The sequence below is a fragment of the Lissotriton vulgaris genome, chromosome 11 (assembly GCF_964263255.1).
Source record: "Lissotriton vulgaris chromosome 11, aLisVul1.2, whole genome shotgun sequence".
NCBI classification, from domain to species: domain Eukaryota; kingdom Metazoa; phylum Chordata; class Amphibia; order Caudata; family Salamandridae; genus Lissotriton; species Lissotriton vulgaris.
The window spans coordinates 859,021-872,341 of NC_141699.1; the positions used below are offsets into that span (position 1 = coordinate 859,021).

General features: G+C 42.9%; 1 protein-coding gene across 3 annotated transcripts in view; it reads right to left on the reverse strand.

Annotated features, from left to right (window-relative positions):
• The window catches only part of TANGO2 (transport and golgi organization 2 homolog), a 781,874-nt gene that overhangs the window by 319,462 nt on the left and 449,091 nt on the right, over window positions 1–13,321 (reverse strand). For all 3 annotated transcript variants that reach the window (XM_086942620.1, XM_086942621.1, XM_086942622.1), the window contains exon 6: window positions 2,126–2,240. In XM_086942620.1, the coding sequence (XP_086798746.1) occupies window positions 2,126–2,240 (115 nt within the window). The remainder of the gene's footprint in view (window positions 1–2,125; window positions 2,241–13,321) is intronic.

The window sequence follows — 13,321 nt, forward strand, 5'->3', positions numbered from 1 at the left end:
TCCACCAAAGCTGTGCTCCTTGCCGTGCTGGACAACCTCAGATGTAATGCCGACAGAGGTCGCCCCCAGGCATTGGTCCTACTGGATTTGTCGGCGGCATTCGACACGGTGGACCACAACATCCTACTCCATCGGGTCGAGTCCGCCGGAGTCCGCGGGCCTGCCTTGTCCTGGGTCAAGTCTTTCCTGGAGGGTCGATTCCAAGCAGTCAGTTTGGGTCCCTTCAGCGCCACCAGTGCACCTTCATCTTGCGGGGTTCCCCAGGGTTCTTCTCTCTCCCCCCTCCTTTTTAATTTGTACCTCCAGCCTCTCATCCACTCCCTGGGCAGTTGGGACGTCACCGTATTCAATTATGCGGACGATTTACAAATAATTTTTCCCCTTTCCTCCCCTGACGCCGTCACCAACTTCAAGGCGGTCATGATACACATCCAGCATTGGATGAACCAAAATCAACTAAAGCTCAACCCTGGGAAAACTGAGCTCCTCCTCCCTGGGAGAAGCGCTTCCCACTGGGGCCCACAATACTGGCCATCTGAGCTTGGTCCATCTCCTTCCCCTGCTGGCTGCGTAAAGTGTCTCGGTGTCATTATTGACTCTGAGCTCACTCTTAAGGCCCAGGTGAGCGCCGTAACATCTTCCTGCATGTTCCAACTACACAGGATACGGAAAGCTGCCCACCTCTTGACCCCTGAAGCTCTGCTACAAGTCCTAATAGCATTGGTGATGTCTCGTCTGGATTTTTCTAATTCTTTGTATCTCGGCCTTTCCAAATCCCTGCTGTCTAGGTTACAGATTATTCAAAACCAGGCTGCCAGACTGGCATTTAAAATCCCCAGATGGCAGTCGGCCAAACCTTTACTACATCAACTACATTGGCTACCAGTTAGCGAAAGAATAGCCTTCAAGGTCGGCTGCCTGGTCTTCAAAGCCTTGACTGGTCCCTCTCCTGCTTTTCTGAAGTCCCTGGTTACCCCCTACTGCCCCTCCCGAATTTTGAGGTCCACTCACCTTCAGCTTCTAGCCACTCCCCAGTTCAAACTTACCAAATTAGGTGGCCGCAGTTTTTCTTATTTGGCCCCCAAGTTATGGAACTCCTTCCCACTCTCACTTAAGTCCTCATACTCCCTTGTATCTTTTAGGAAGTCTCTAAAAACTCTGCTCTTCTCACACCCCCAATAAAATCCCTCCTGTTCAGTTTCAGTGTCCTATCAGCACCAGGAAACTCATGGTGACAGTGCGCTCAACAAATGCCCATTAACATAACATAACATAACATAACTGGGTACATTGCTACAGCTGGGCAGCAACTAACCAGGCACACTGTTACGGCTGAGCACCTACTAACTGGGTACATTGCTACAGATTAGCAGCTACTAGCTGGGTAAATTGTTACAGCTGAGCAGCTACTAAGTGGGTAAATTGTTACAGCTGAGCAGCTACTAACTGGGTACACTGTTACAGCTAAGCAGCTAATAACTGGGTACATTGCTACAGCTGAGCAGCTACTAAGTGGGTAAATTGTTACAGCTGAGCAGCTACTAAGTGGGTAAATTGTTACAGCTGAGCAGCTACTAACTGGGTACACTGCTACAGCCGAGCAGCTACTAACTGGGCACACTGCTACAGCCGAGCAGCTACTAACTCGGTAAATTGTTACAGCTGGGCAGCAACTAACAGGGTTAATTATTACAGCTGAGCAGCTACTAAGTGGTGACATTGTTACTGCTGAGCAGCTACTAACTGGGGACATTGTTACAGCTGAGCAGCTACTAACTGGGGACATTGTTACAGCTGAGCAGCTACTAACTGGGGACATTGTTACAGCTGAGCAGCTACTAACTGGGGACATTGTTACAGCTGAGCAGTTACCTTATCTTCTTATCACACTTGACTAGTGATATTACTACTAGACTGTAATAGAACAATTACAGATCGGCTTTCATACAATGATTGCAGATTTCCATGTAAGATAATAGAGCGCAGAAGATCATAAGGAGATAATAGTCTTCCACCTATTACAATTGTACAAGTTCAGTCAAGGAAGAAGTAATCACCTGGTCATCCCCAGAGACGCAGTTTGAAGACCTTGGCCTGTTTGCTCTCAAGGGTCCAGTCAGCTTACCTGAGGTCAGCTGCGATGAGATTGAACCCATTGTACAGGTGTCCTTCGGCTGCAATCTTCTTCAGGTACGAATAGCTGTCCATGTCTGACGCCAGGAAGTTTGCTACCAGAGAACCTGCACGGAAGATGAGCATAGGGGAAACTGAGCTGGTTGAGAAGAGGCACGGTCTATACATGCACACTGTCTTTCAAAGCCAAGGGCCGACTCTAGACCAGGGAATCATGATACGTTGACAGATCTGTCACTCCAGTAGGGCTGAGTAGTGGTCCCCCCTCCAGCCTCCCCTGACATGGCCATAAACCAGTCAGCCTTGGATAAAAATCTTACAAGTAAAGTTTAAACTCTAGACAGTGACTAGAAGCCCAGATGGGAGCAAGTGTGAAATCTGACCTGACAAAGGAAAACACAAACAAGGAAAACGACCAATGTGAGCACCTTCAAGAAGCGCAATCCCACTGTCGGAAGTGTTAAAGAATAGGATCACGAGTAATGACAATGGCCGTCAAAACAAGTGTCCACGTCACCCAGCACTGACATTTCTTCATTGTCTTCAGTCCTCAAAAGAACAATGATGTAGGGTACCAGACCTCACCAGCAAGTGGCAGGGTGCTGTGCCAGGGTATGCCAGTCTAGGCTAGCAGTACTCTGACAAAGGTCTATGCCATCCTGCGTCCACTATGAACAGTGACCCGGGCATAATCCAGAGCTGAAGTGCGCTCGCTGCTATGATGTAACACATACGTACGCTAACTAGCACATTATGTGGCACGCGGCATACCTCAGCTGCACAAACTGCCACTTTCTGCACTCCAGATACCTGTTCACATCTTGCATGTTCCACACCACCTACCAAGGGTTTACTTAAAGGTACTTGTGATAGCAGCACCACCTCAACAAGAGGAGGAATCTGGGCCCAGGAGAGCCATTATTGCTTAATTAAGAGATATTTCACTGATACAGACTAGCAAAACCCTAGAAACCCTGCTCTTCATACATGTCCATCTGAACGGAAAGTATACATGACTAAACCCTGTGTTTAATGTATACATGGCTGAACCATTCATTTAATGGAAATTCGTATGAACCCTACTTTTAATCAATACTATTACGAACTCTGAATTTAATGTATACCACGCCCGAGTCCTTTTAATCCCTACATGTCTGAACTCTGCAGTCAATGGATATCAGTATGAACATAACATTTAATGTAGACCTGTCTGAATCCCGCTTTTAATGTATATCCACCTCTGAACCCTGTTTAATGAACACCTCTCTGAATCCTGCTTTTAACGTACCCTATATGTAATCTATACCCATTAGAGCTCTGCAACTATTGTATACCTGTTTGAACCCTACGTTTGAACCCTACGTTTAATGAATGAATGTCTGAAGAGTATATTTAATGTATAACTGTCTGAACCCCACTTTTAATGTTTATTCTCTGAACCCTGTTTTAATGAATACCTGTCAAAACTCTGCATTTCACGTATAGAACTCTGACACCTGCTTTTATGTTTAATATAAACAGATTAATAAAGTACATAAATAATGAAGAAACTCTGCATTATTTATTATCTACCTACCTGAACCCTGCTTTTAATGTATGCCCGTCTAAACCCTGCATTATTTATTATCTACCGATCTGAACCCTGCTATTAACGTATGCCCGTCGAAACCCTGCGTTATTATCTACCTATCTGAACCGTGCTTTTAATGTATGCCTGTCTAAACCCTGCATTATTATCTACCTATCTGAACCCTGCTTTTAATGTATGCCCGTCTAAACCCTGCGTTAGTTATTATCTGCCTACCTGAACCCTGCTTTTAATATATACCGGTCTAAACTCTGCAATATTTATTATCTACCTACCTGAACCCTGCTTTTAATATATACCTGCCTAAAACTTGCGTTATTTATTATCTACCTACCTGAACCCTGCTTTTAATATATACCGGTCTAAACTCTGCAATATTTATTATCTACCTACCTGAACCCTGCTTTTAATATATACCTGCCTAAAACCTGCGTTATTTATTATCTACCTGCCTGAAACCTGCTTTTAATATATACCTGTCTAAACTCTACGTTATTTATAATCTACCTACCTGAAACCCTGCTTTTAATACATACCCGTCTAAATCCTGCATTATTTATCTACCTACCTGAACCCTGCTTTTAGTACATACCCGTCTAAACCATGCATTATTTATAATCTACCTACCTGAAACCCTGCTTTTAATACATACCCGTCTAAACCATGCATTATTTATAATCTACCTACCTGAACCCTGCTTTTAATACATACCCACCTAAACCCTGCGCTACTTATTATCTACCGATCCGAGCCCTGCTTTTAATATATACCTGTCTAAACTCTGTGTTATTTATAATGTACCTACCTGCAACCCTGCTTTTAATATATACCCATCTAAACCCTGCATTATTTATAATCTGCCTACCTGAAACCCTGCTTTTAATATATAACCGTCTAAACCCTGTGTTATTTATTATCTACCTGCCTGAACCCTGCTTGTGATACATACCCGTCTAAACCCTGCATTATTTATAATCTACCTACCTGAAACCCTGCTTTTAATATATACCCGTCTAAACCCTGTATTATTTATAATCTACCTACCTGAAACCCTGCTTTTAATATATACCAGTCTAAACCCTGTGTTAATTATTATCTACCTGCCTGAACCCTACTTTTAATACATACCAGTCTAAACCCTGTATTATTTATTATCTATCTGCCTGAACCCTGCTTTTAATAAAATGCCTCACTAAATCAGGCGAAATTACCGGACTGCCTAAAAGCCAGACAGGTCACCCCTATCTTTAAAATAAAACAATGGATGAACCAAAAAACCTTGACAATTTTCGCCCCTGGCCAAAGTTCTTAAAAAATGTGTTAATGTCCAACTTTGCAATCATATCGAACAATTCAATCTCTTTGACCGGCACCAATTCGGTGTCCGCTCTGGCCACAGCACTGATTCGGCTTTTACACATAGTGGACGATGCTCTAAAAATATTGGAACAAAACGAATCATGCCTACTAATCCTCTTGAACCTCTCCTTTGACTCGGTAAAGCATGATTACCTTCTCGACCTACTAGAGCATAGAATGGGATTATCAGGTTCTGTTTTAAATTGGTTCACCTTGTTTCTGCAAAACGGAACGCAAAAAGTCAAGGTAAATCAATCCCTTTCCAAAACTACGCCGGTCACACTCTGGGTCCGACAAGGCTCCTCTCTTTCCCCCACTATCTTCAACTTATTCATGGAACCATTAACTGAAATGCTATGGGCTTCCAACATTCACTATCATCTCTACGCTGATGACATTCAACTGTACTTTTTTCATCTCCTGAAGACACCCAATCTCTCAATCCCACTGTTCAAAACACCCACAATAGGCTCAGAGGCAACCACCTCTAACTTAACACTCAAAAAACTGAATTTCTCCTAATAGCCCCACCCAACCAGATAAACTCAACGAGTGAATGGATGAACCATTTAACAGATTTCAAATGCTCACCGCAAATCCTTCAGTCAGCCAAATCACTGGGAATAATCCTGGACAAAAATCATAATATGCGGAGGCACATCAGTGCCACCACCAAAGGAGTAAACCTGCGAACTGAGTATACTACGGAAACTAAAGCCTTTCCTCCCTGAAACAGACTTCAAGCTGGCAGTGCAAGCACTCCTAATCCCCAGATTGGAATACGGAAGTGCTACTCTCACTGCCTGCCTAGAGCCACAACAGCTGCCCCAAGGGCTTAACACAACTCGGCAGCAAGACTTATCATGGGGTCAAAAAGGTAAAATCACGTCTCCCCTGACCTGAAATCCCTCAAATGGCTCCCTTATGAAGCTAAAATCCAACAAAAAATTGCATGCATGACACACAAAGCTCTACATATTTCAACACCCCAAACTATCTCGCCAGCCAGCTTGAGCTATCATGAGGCGCTCGATCCACCAGAAGCGCCTCCACCCCAACCTATCTCGCCAGCCAGCTGAGCTATCATGAGGCGCCAGATCCACCAGAAGCGCCTCCACCACAACCTATCTCGCCAGCCAGCTTGAGCTATCATGAGGCGCTAGATCCACCGGAAGCGCCTTCACCCCAACCTATCTCGCCAGCAAGCTTGAGCTATCTGGAGGCGCCAGATCCACCAGAAGCGCCTCCACCACAACCTATCTCGCCAGCCAGCTTGAGCTATCATGAGGCGCTAGATCCACCGGAAGCGCCTTCACCCCAGCCTATTTTGCCAGCAAGCTTGAGCTATCATGAGGCGCTTTATCCAACAGAAGTGCCTCCACCCCAACCTATCTCGACAACAAGCAAGAACTTTCTGGAGGCACTAGATCCACCGGAAGCGCCCCCAACCTACTGCTAAAGCCACAACATTTCAACATGAAAAAAACATCTACAGATCTTTCTCGGGCATTGCTCACAGAATTTGGAACTCTCTCCCCAGATATAAGACTGACTCCCTCCACTACCTGCTTTACAAAAAAAGTCAAATTCATCTTAATGAATAGATTCCCTTTTTAGATCCTCAATTCTATGCCCCTCTATGCTATTTGTTTCTGTTACACTCTATGTACCTTTACTATGCCTAATGATTTGAATGTCATTGTCTCTTCATCTTGTAAAGCGCTTTGATACCCACATGGGTTTAGTTTGCGCTACATAAAACATTTTAAATAAAAGAAAAATAAATAAATACACGTCTAAACCCTGCTTTATCATCTACCTACCTGAACACTGCTTTTAATATATACCCGTCTAAACCCTGCTTTATCATCTACCTACCTGAACACTGCTTTTAATATATACCCATTTACACCCTGCTTCATCATCTACCTACCTGAACACTGCTTTTAATATATACCCGTCTAAACCCTGCTTTATCATCTACCTACCTGAACACTGCTTTTAATATATACCCGTCTAAACCCTGCTTTATCATCTACCTACCTGAACACTGCTTTTAATATATACCCATTTACACCCTGCTTCATCATCTACCTACCTGAACACTGCTTTTAATATATACCCGTCTAAACCCTGCTTTATCATCTACCTACCTGAACACTGCTTTTAATATATACCCATTTACACCCTGCTTCATCATCTACCTACCTGAACACTGCTTTTAATATATACCCGTCTAAACCCTGCTTCATCATCTACCTACCTGAACACTGCTTTTAATATATACCCGTCTAAACCCTGCTTTATCATCTACCTACCTGAACACTGCTTTTAATATATACCCATCTAACCCTGCTTTATCATCTACCTACCTGAACACTGCTTTTAATATATACCTGTCTAAACCCTGCTTTATCATCTACCTACCTGAACACTGCTTTTAATATATACCTGTCTAAACCCTGCTTTATCATCTACCTACCGGAATACTGCTTTTAATATATACCCTTTTACACCCTGCTTTATCATCTACCTACCTGAACACTGGTTTTAATATATACCCGTCTAAAACCTGCCTTATTGAAAATCAACCAATCTGAATCCTGCTTTAAATATATATATACTAGCTGTACCCAGCCACGCTCTGCTGTGGCTCAGTCCGGTTAAATAGAAGAGAAAGAAAAGAGTAAGCGCACATTACTAATATGTTTAATTTCACGATGCTTGTGGGTATACACTATGTTTTTGTTGTTCCATTGTCTGTGCAGATATAGAGATTGTCTGGTTTGCCGACTCTATTTTACTGTATTTTTCTTTTTGCTGCTTGTTATCCAGTTTTTCCCAATATGAATTTGATACATATTTAAATCACATCACATCAGTTGATATAACAGAAACAATCAGTACAGATGGTAGATGTTGGACGCATCCTTAATATATGACATGTAATAGAACCGCAGGTCGCGGTTGCATCGTGTTCTTTTAATTAATGTTGCAAAGTGAACCAACTCCTCCCCCTCCCTCCACCCACTTCCCGGTCAACTATCCTGACACCAACTGTCCATCCTAATATATGTCGACTATTGTCTCTATGCGTCCCTTGTAGTTGTTGCGCAGCAAGCAAATCAATAGGGTCTGTTCGGCCTTTCGATTAAAAACACACACGTATTGGACACACGCGTATTAGAATCCAACGTTGTCTATATATAAACACACGCTTATGTTACAAAGTGAACCAACTCCTCCACACTCCCTCCACCCACTTCCCGGTCTGCCATCCTGAAACCAACTGTCCATCCTAATATATGTAAACTATTGTCTCTATGCGTCCCTTGTTAATGTTGCAAAGTGAACCAACTCCTCCCCCCTCCCTCCACCCACTTCCCGGTTTGACATCCTGACACCAACTGTCTATCCTAATATATGTAAACCAGTGTCTCTATGCGCCCCTTGTAGTTGTTGCGCAGCAACCAAATCTATAGGGTCTGTTCGGCCTTTCGATTAAAAACACACACATATTGGACACACGCGTATTCCAATCCAACGTTGTGTATATATAAAAACACGCTTAATCGAATCTAATGTTGTGTCAAACTTTCAAAGAAATCGGTGAAGATCTTTCGGAGACTTAAGATTTTGAACAAACAAACATTTACACTTTTTATGTGTCTGTTCAGGCTTTCGATTAAAAACACGCGCATATTCGACACTCGCTTATTCGAATCCAACGATGTGTATATAAAAACACGTGCTTATTCGAATCCAAGGTTTTGTCAAAATTTCAAAGCAATCGGTGAAGAACTTTCGGAGATTTACGATTTTGAACAAACAAACATTTATTTATAGAGATACCTGTATAAACCCTGCATTATTTATCATCCACCTACCTGAACCCTGCTTTTAATATATACCAGTTTAAACCCTGCATTATTTATGATCTACCTAGGTGAACCCCGCTTTTACTGATATGCCAGTCTTAACTCTGCGTTATTTATCATCTACCCATCTGAACCCTACTTTTAATATATACTTGTCTAAACCCATAGTTATTTATTATCCACTTTTTTATTGACATTTTACATTTTAACAAGTTACAGCGGTGTGCCGTGTAGTAATAAGCCACTTTAATGTCTAATTTTCAACATTCAGCACTCTTGTTTGATCAGATCCGATTGTTACTTTCAGTTTTACACCATTGCTGTTCCTAAGTAGTATCCCCTAACTTTCACAAAGGGGGGTATGACAATGTTACAACAGTAATATGATATAGCATTTGGGGAAAGGAGTTGGCCTAACGGCTAGGGCGTTCGACCTTGGAAACTGGGTCCGAGTCTCGGTAACGACGCTGAACATCCTGTGATTCTGGGCAAATCACTTAAGCTCCCTGTGCCTAACAAAAATTAATATGTGTTCTCATGTAACGTAACTGGTGCTATGTAAAGCGCTCCGATACCCGATTCGGTTGAGAGTCAAGTTTGCGCTATATAAAACTCTGCAAAAAAAAAGAAGGAAATAAATTTGGCATTTATGTAATAGAGTGGGAAAGGAAAATGCTACTTACCAGTATGCATCTGTTCTTGGCATGTAGGTCTGCTGACATTCATATCTTAGCATAGATCGCCGCCTAGTGTTGGGTCCGGATGTTTGCACCTTGTTGTCTTGGAAGAGTCTTCGAAGTATCACGAGATAGGTGACTCCTCCCCTGGACTACAGTGCGCATGGGCATCTTCTCCATCTTCAGATTGTTTTTCGCCATTGTGGCAAAGATGGAGTATAGGAAAGTAAGAGATGACCATGGAAATGTATGTAAAAAAGATAACCCTGCAGCTGTGACAGGGACAGGGGAGGAGGGTGGGCGATATGAATGTCAGCAGCCCTACATGCCAAGAAGAGATGCATACTGGTAAGTAGCATTTTCCGTTCGAGGCATGTGGGCTACTGAATTCATATCTTAGCATAGACTGTATAGCAGTTTCTCCTCTAGCGGTGGTCGCCCGTACCAGCTGTAGTGGTTTGAAAAAGAATTTTTAAGGACAGCCTGGCCTACAGCCGCTTGTTGCTTAGCTTGCACGTCAACACAGTAGTGTTTAGTGAAAGTGTGTATGGTTGACCATGTAGCTGCCCTACATATGTCTTCTAGGGGAATATTTCCTAGGAAAGTCATGGATGCCCCCATTTTGCGCGTTGAGTGGGCTTTTGGGGGAACTGTTAAAGTGCGCTTTGCCTTTTGATAGCATATTTGAATGCATTTAACTATCCATCTGACTATTCCCGTCTTAGAAATGGGATTACCCTCATGTTGTGGTGAAAAGGCAACAAATAGTTGCTTTGTCTTTCTGAATGATTTTGTTCTGTCAACGTAATATAGCAGAGCTATTTTAACGTCTAGTGTGTGTAGAGCTCTTTCAGCTACTGACTGCGGGTTTTGAAAGAAAATTGGCAACTCTATAGACTGATTGATGTGGAAAGTGGAGAGAACTTTTGGCATAAATTTAGGGTTTGTACGAAGCATTACCTTATTGTGGTGCATTTGCATGAAAGGTTCCTGAATGGTTAGTGCCTGGAGCTCACTCACTCGCCTGAGGGAGGTAATGGCTATTAAAAATGTCACCTTCCATGATAAGAATTGTAGTTCACATGAATGAAGTGGTTCGAAGGGTGGTCCCATGAGTCTGGTAAGTACTATGTTTAAGTTCCAGCCTGGCGAATGTGGATGCTTTGGAGGGGTAATTCTTTTAAGTCCTTCCATAAAAACTTTGATAGGTGGTATTCTGAACAGGGACACATGTTGTCTGTTTTGAAGATATGCTCATATAGCAGCAAGGTGTAGCCTTATGGATGAGTACACTGGATTACATCTTTGAAGATGAAGCAGATAACAGATCATGTTTTGTATGGAGGCATCTAATGGATTGATTTGGTTATTATTACACTAAATTACAAATCTTTTCCATTTAGCTGCGTAGCATTCTCTGGTAGTGGGGCGCCTTGCTTCCTTGATAATGTTCATGCAGTCTGGAGGCAAGTTAAGATATCCGAACTCTAAGACCTCAGGAGCCACATCGCTAGGTTCATCTGATTGGGATCTGGGTGCCTGATTTCTCCATGGTTCTGTGTTAGCAATTGTGGCGAAAGGCGCAGCCTTTGGTGAGGAACTACTAAGAGTTCTAGGAGCGTCGTGTACCATGGCTGTCTTGCCCATGTGGGAGCAACCAGGATCATTGTGAGTGACTGTTGCCTTAGTTTGCGTGCCATTAATGGAATCAGTGGGGTTGGTGGGAAAGCGTCTGCAAATCTGCCTGACCAGTTCATCCATATCGCATTGCCTTGTGACAACGGGTGTGGGAACCTGGCGGTAAAGGACGGGCATTTTGAGTTTTTGTTTGTGGCAAACAGATCTATCTCTGGATGACCCCACTTTTGGAAGAATGGTTGGAGAACTTGAGGGTGAATCTCCCATTCGTGTATTTGTTGTCTGTGTCAGCTTAGTAGATCTGCTATCTGATTGTCTATTCCTGGGAGGTGTTCTGCCAGGAGAAGGAAAATGCTACTTACCAGTATGCATCTGTTCTTTGCATGTAGAGCTGCAGAATCCTACATTTAGCAATAGATCGCCACCTGGTGTTGGGCTCGGATGATTGCAGGTTGTTGTTGTCTTCTTGGAAGAAGTCTTTTGTAGTCGCGAGATAGGTGACTCCTCCCTTGGACAATACTGCGCATGGTCATCGACTTCATCCTCAGATTGTTTTTCGCCATGATGGGAAATGATGGAGTTAGTAGAAGTAAAGAGAAAAGGATGTCCATGCGTGTGCATCTAAATAAGATGAGTACTGGAACGGATACAAGTCCTGGGGAGGCGGGAGGGCATGTAGGATTCTGCAGCTCTACATGCCAAGAACAGATGCATACTGGTAAGTAGCATTTTCCGTTCGAGGCATATGAGCTGCAGATCCTACATTTAGCAACGATTGTGCAGCAGTGTCTCCCCTAGCGGTGGTCGCTTGTATCCGTTGCAGCATACTGAAAGAGTGTTTTAAGGACAGCTTGGCCTACTGCAGCTTGCTGCTTGGCTTGCACATCAACACAATAGTGTTTAGTGAAGGTGTGTATTGTAGACCATGTTGCTGCCTTGCATATATCCTCTAATGGTATGTTTCCTAAGAAAGCCATAGAGGCTCCTAGTTTGTGAGTGGAGTGTGCTCTAGGAGGAACTGTTAGTGTACGTTTAGCCTTGTGATAGCATATTTGAATACACTTCACAATCCATCTGGCAATTCCTCCTTTAGAGATAGGATTGCCTTTGTGTGGGGGAGAGAAGGATACAAATAGTTTTTTTGTTTTTCTGAAGGATTTAGTCCTGTCTGTGTAACATAGTAGAGCTCTTCTAACATCTAGGGTGTACAAAGCTCTTTCTGCAACAGAGTCTGGTTTTTGAAAAAACACTGGTAACTCCACTGATTGGTTTAGGTGAAAAGGAGTAATCACTTTTGGTAGGAATTTTGGATTGGGTCTAAGAACCACTTTGTTAGGATGTATTTGAAAAAATGGTTCTTCTGTTGTGAATGATTGGATTTCACTAACTCTTCTGAGAGAGGTAATGGCAACAAGAAAAGCAGTTTTCCATGTTAGAAATTGTAGTTCACATTTATGTAATGGTTCAAAAGGAGGTCCCGTGAGTCTTGTAAGGACCACATTTAGGTTCCATACTGGAGCAGGTGGTAACCTGGGTGGGATTATTCTTTTTAATCCCTCCACAAATGCTTTTTTGCAGGTACTCTAAATAGAGATAGATGTTGTCTATTTTGTAAATACGCTGCAATAGCTGCTAGATGCAGGCGTATGGAAGAGTAAGCCAAATTGAACCTTTGTAAATGTAGAAGGTAGCAAATGATATTTTGGATGGAAACGTCCAGAGGATCAATGTGATTGTTGTTACAGTATATTGCAAACCGTTTCCACTTAGCAGCATAGCATGCTCTGGTAGTGGGTCTTCTAGCTTCTTTAATTATATCCATACAGTCTGGTGGTAGGTTTAAGTAACCAAACTCTAGGACTTCAGGAGCCAGATCGCCAAATTCAGTTGGCTTGGTTCTGGGTGTCTTATTTCTCCAAGGTTCTGTGTTAACAGGGATGGCGTGAGTTGTAATTTCTGATGTGGAACCATTGAGAGATCTAGTAGCGTGGTGAGCTACGGTTGACGTGCCCATGTAGGGGCCACTAGTATCAGTTTTAGGGACTGTT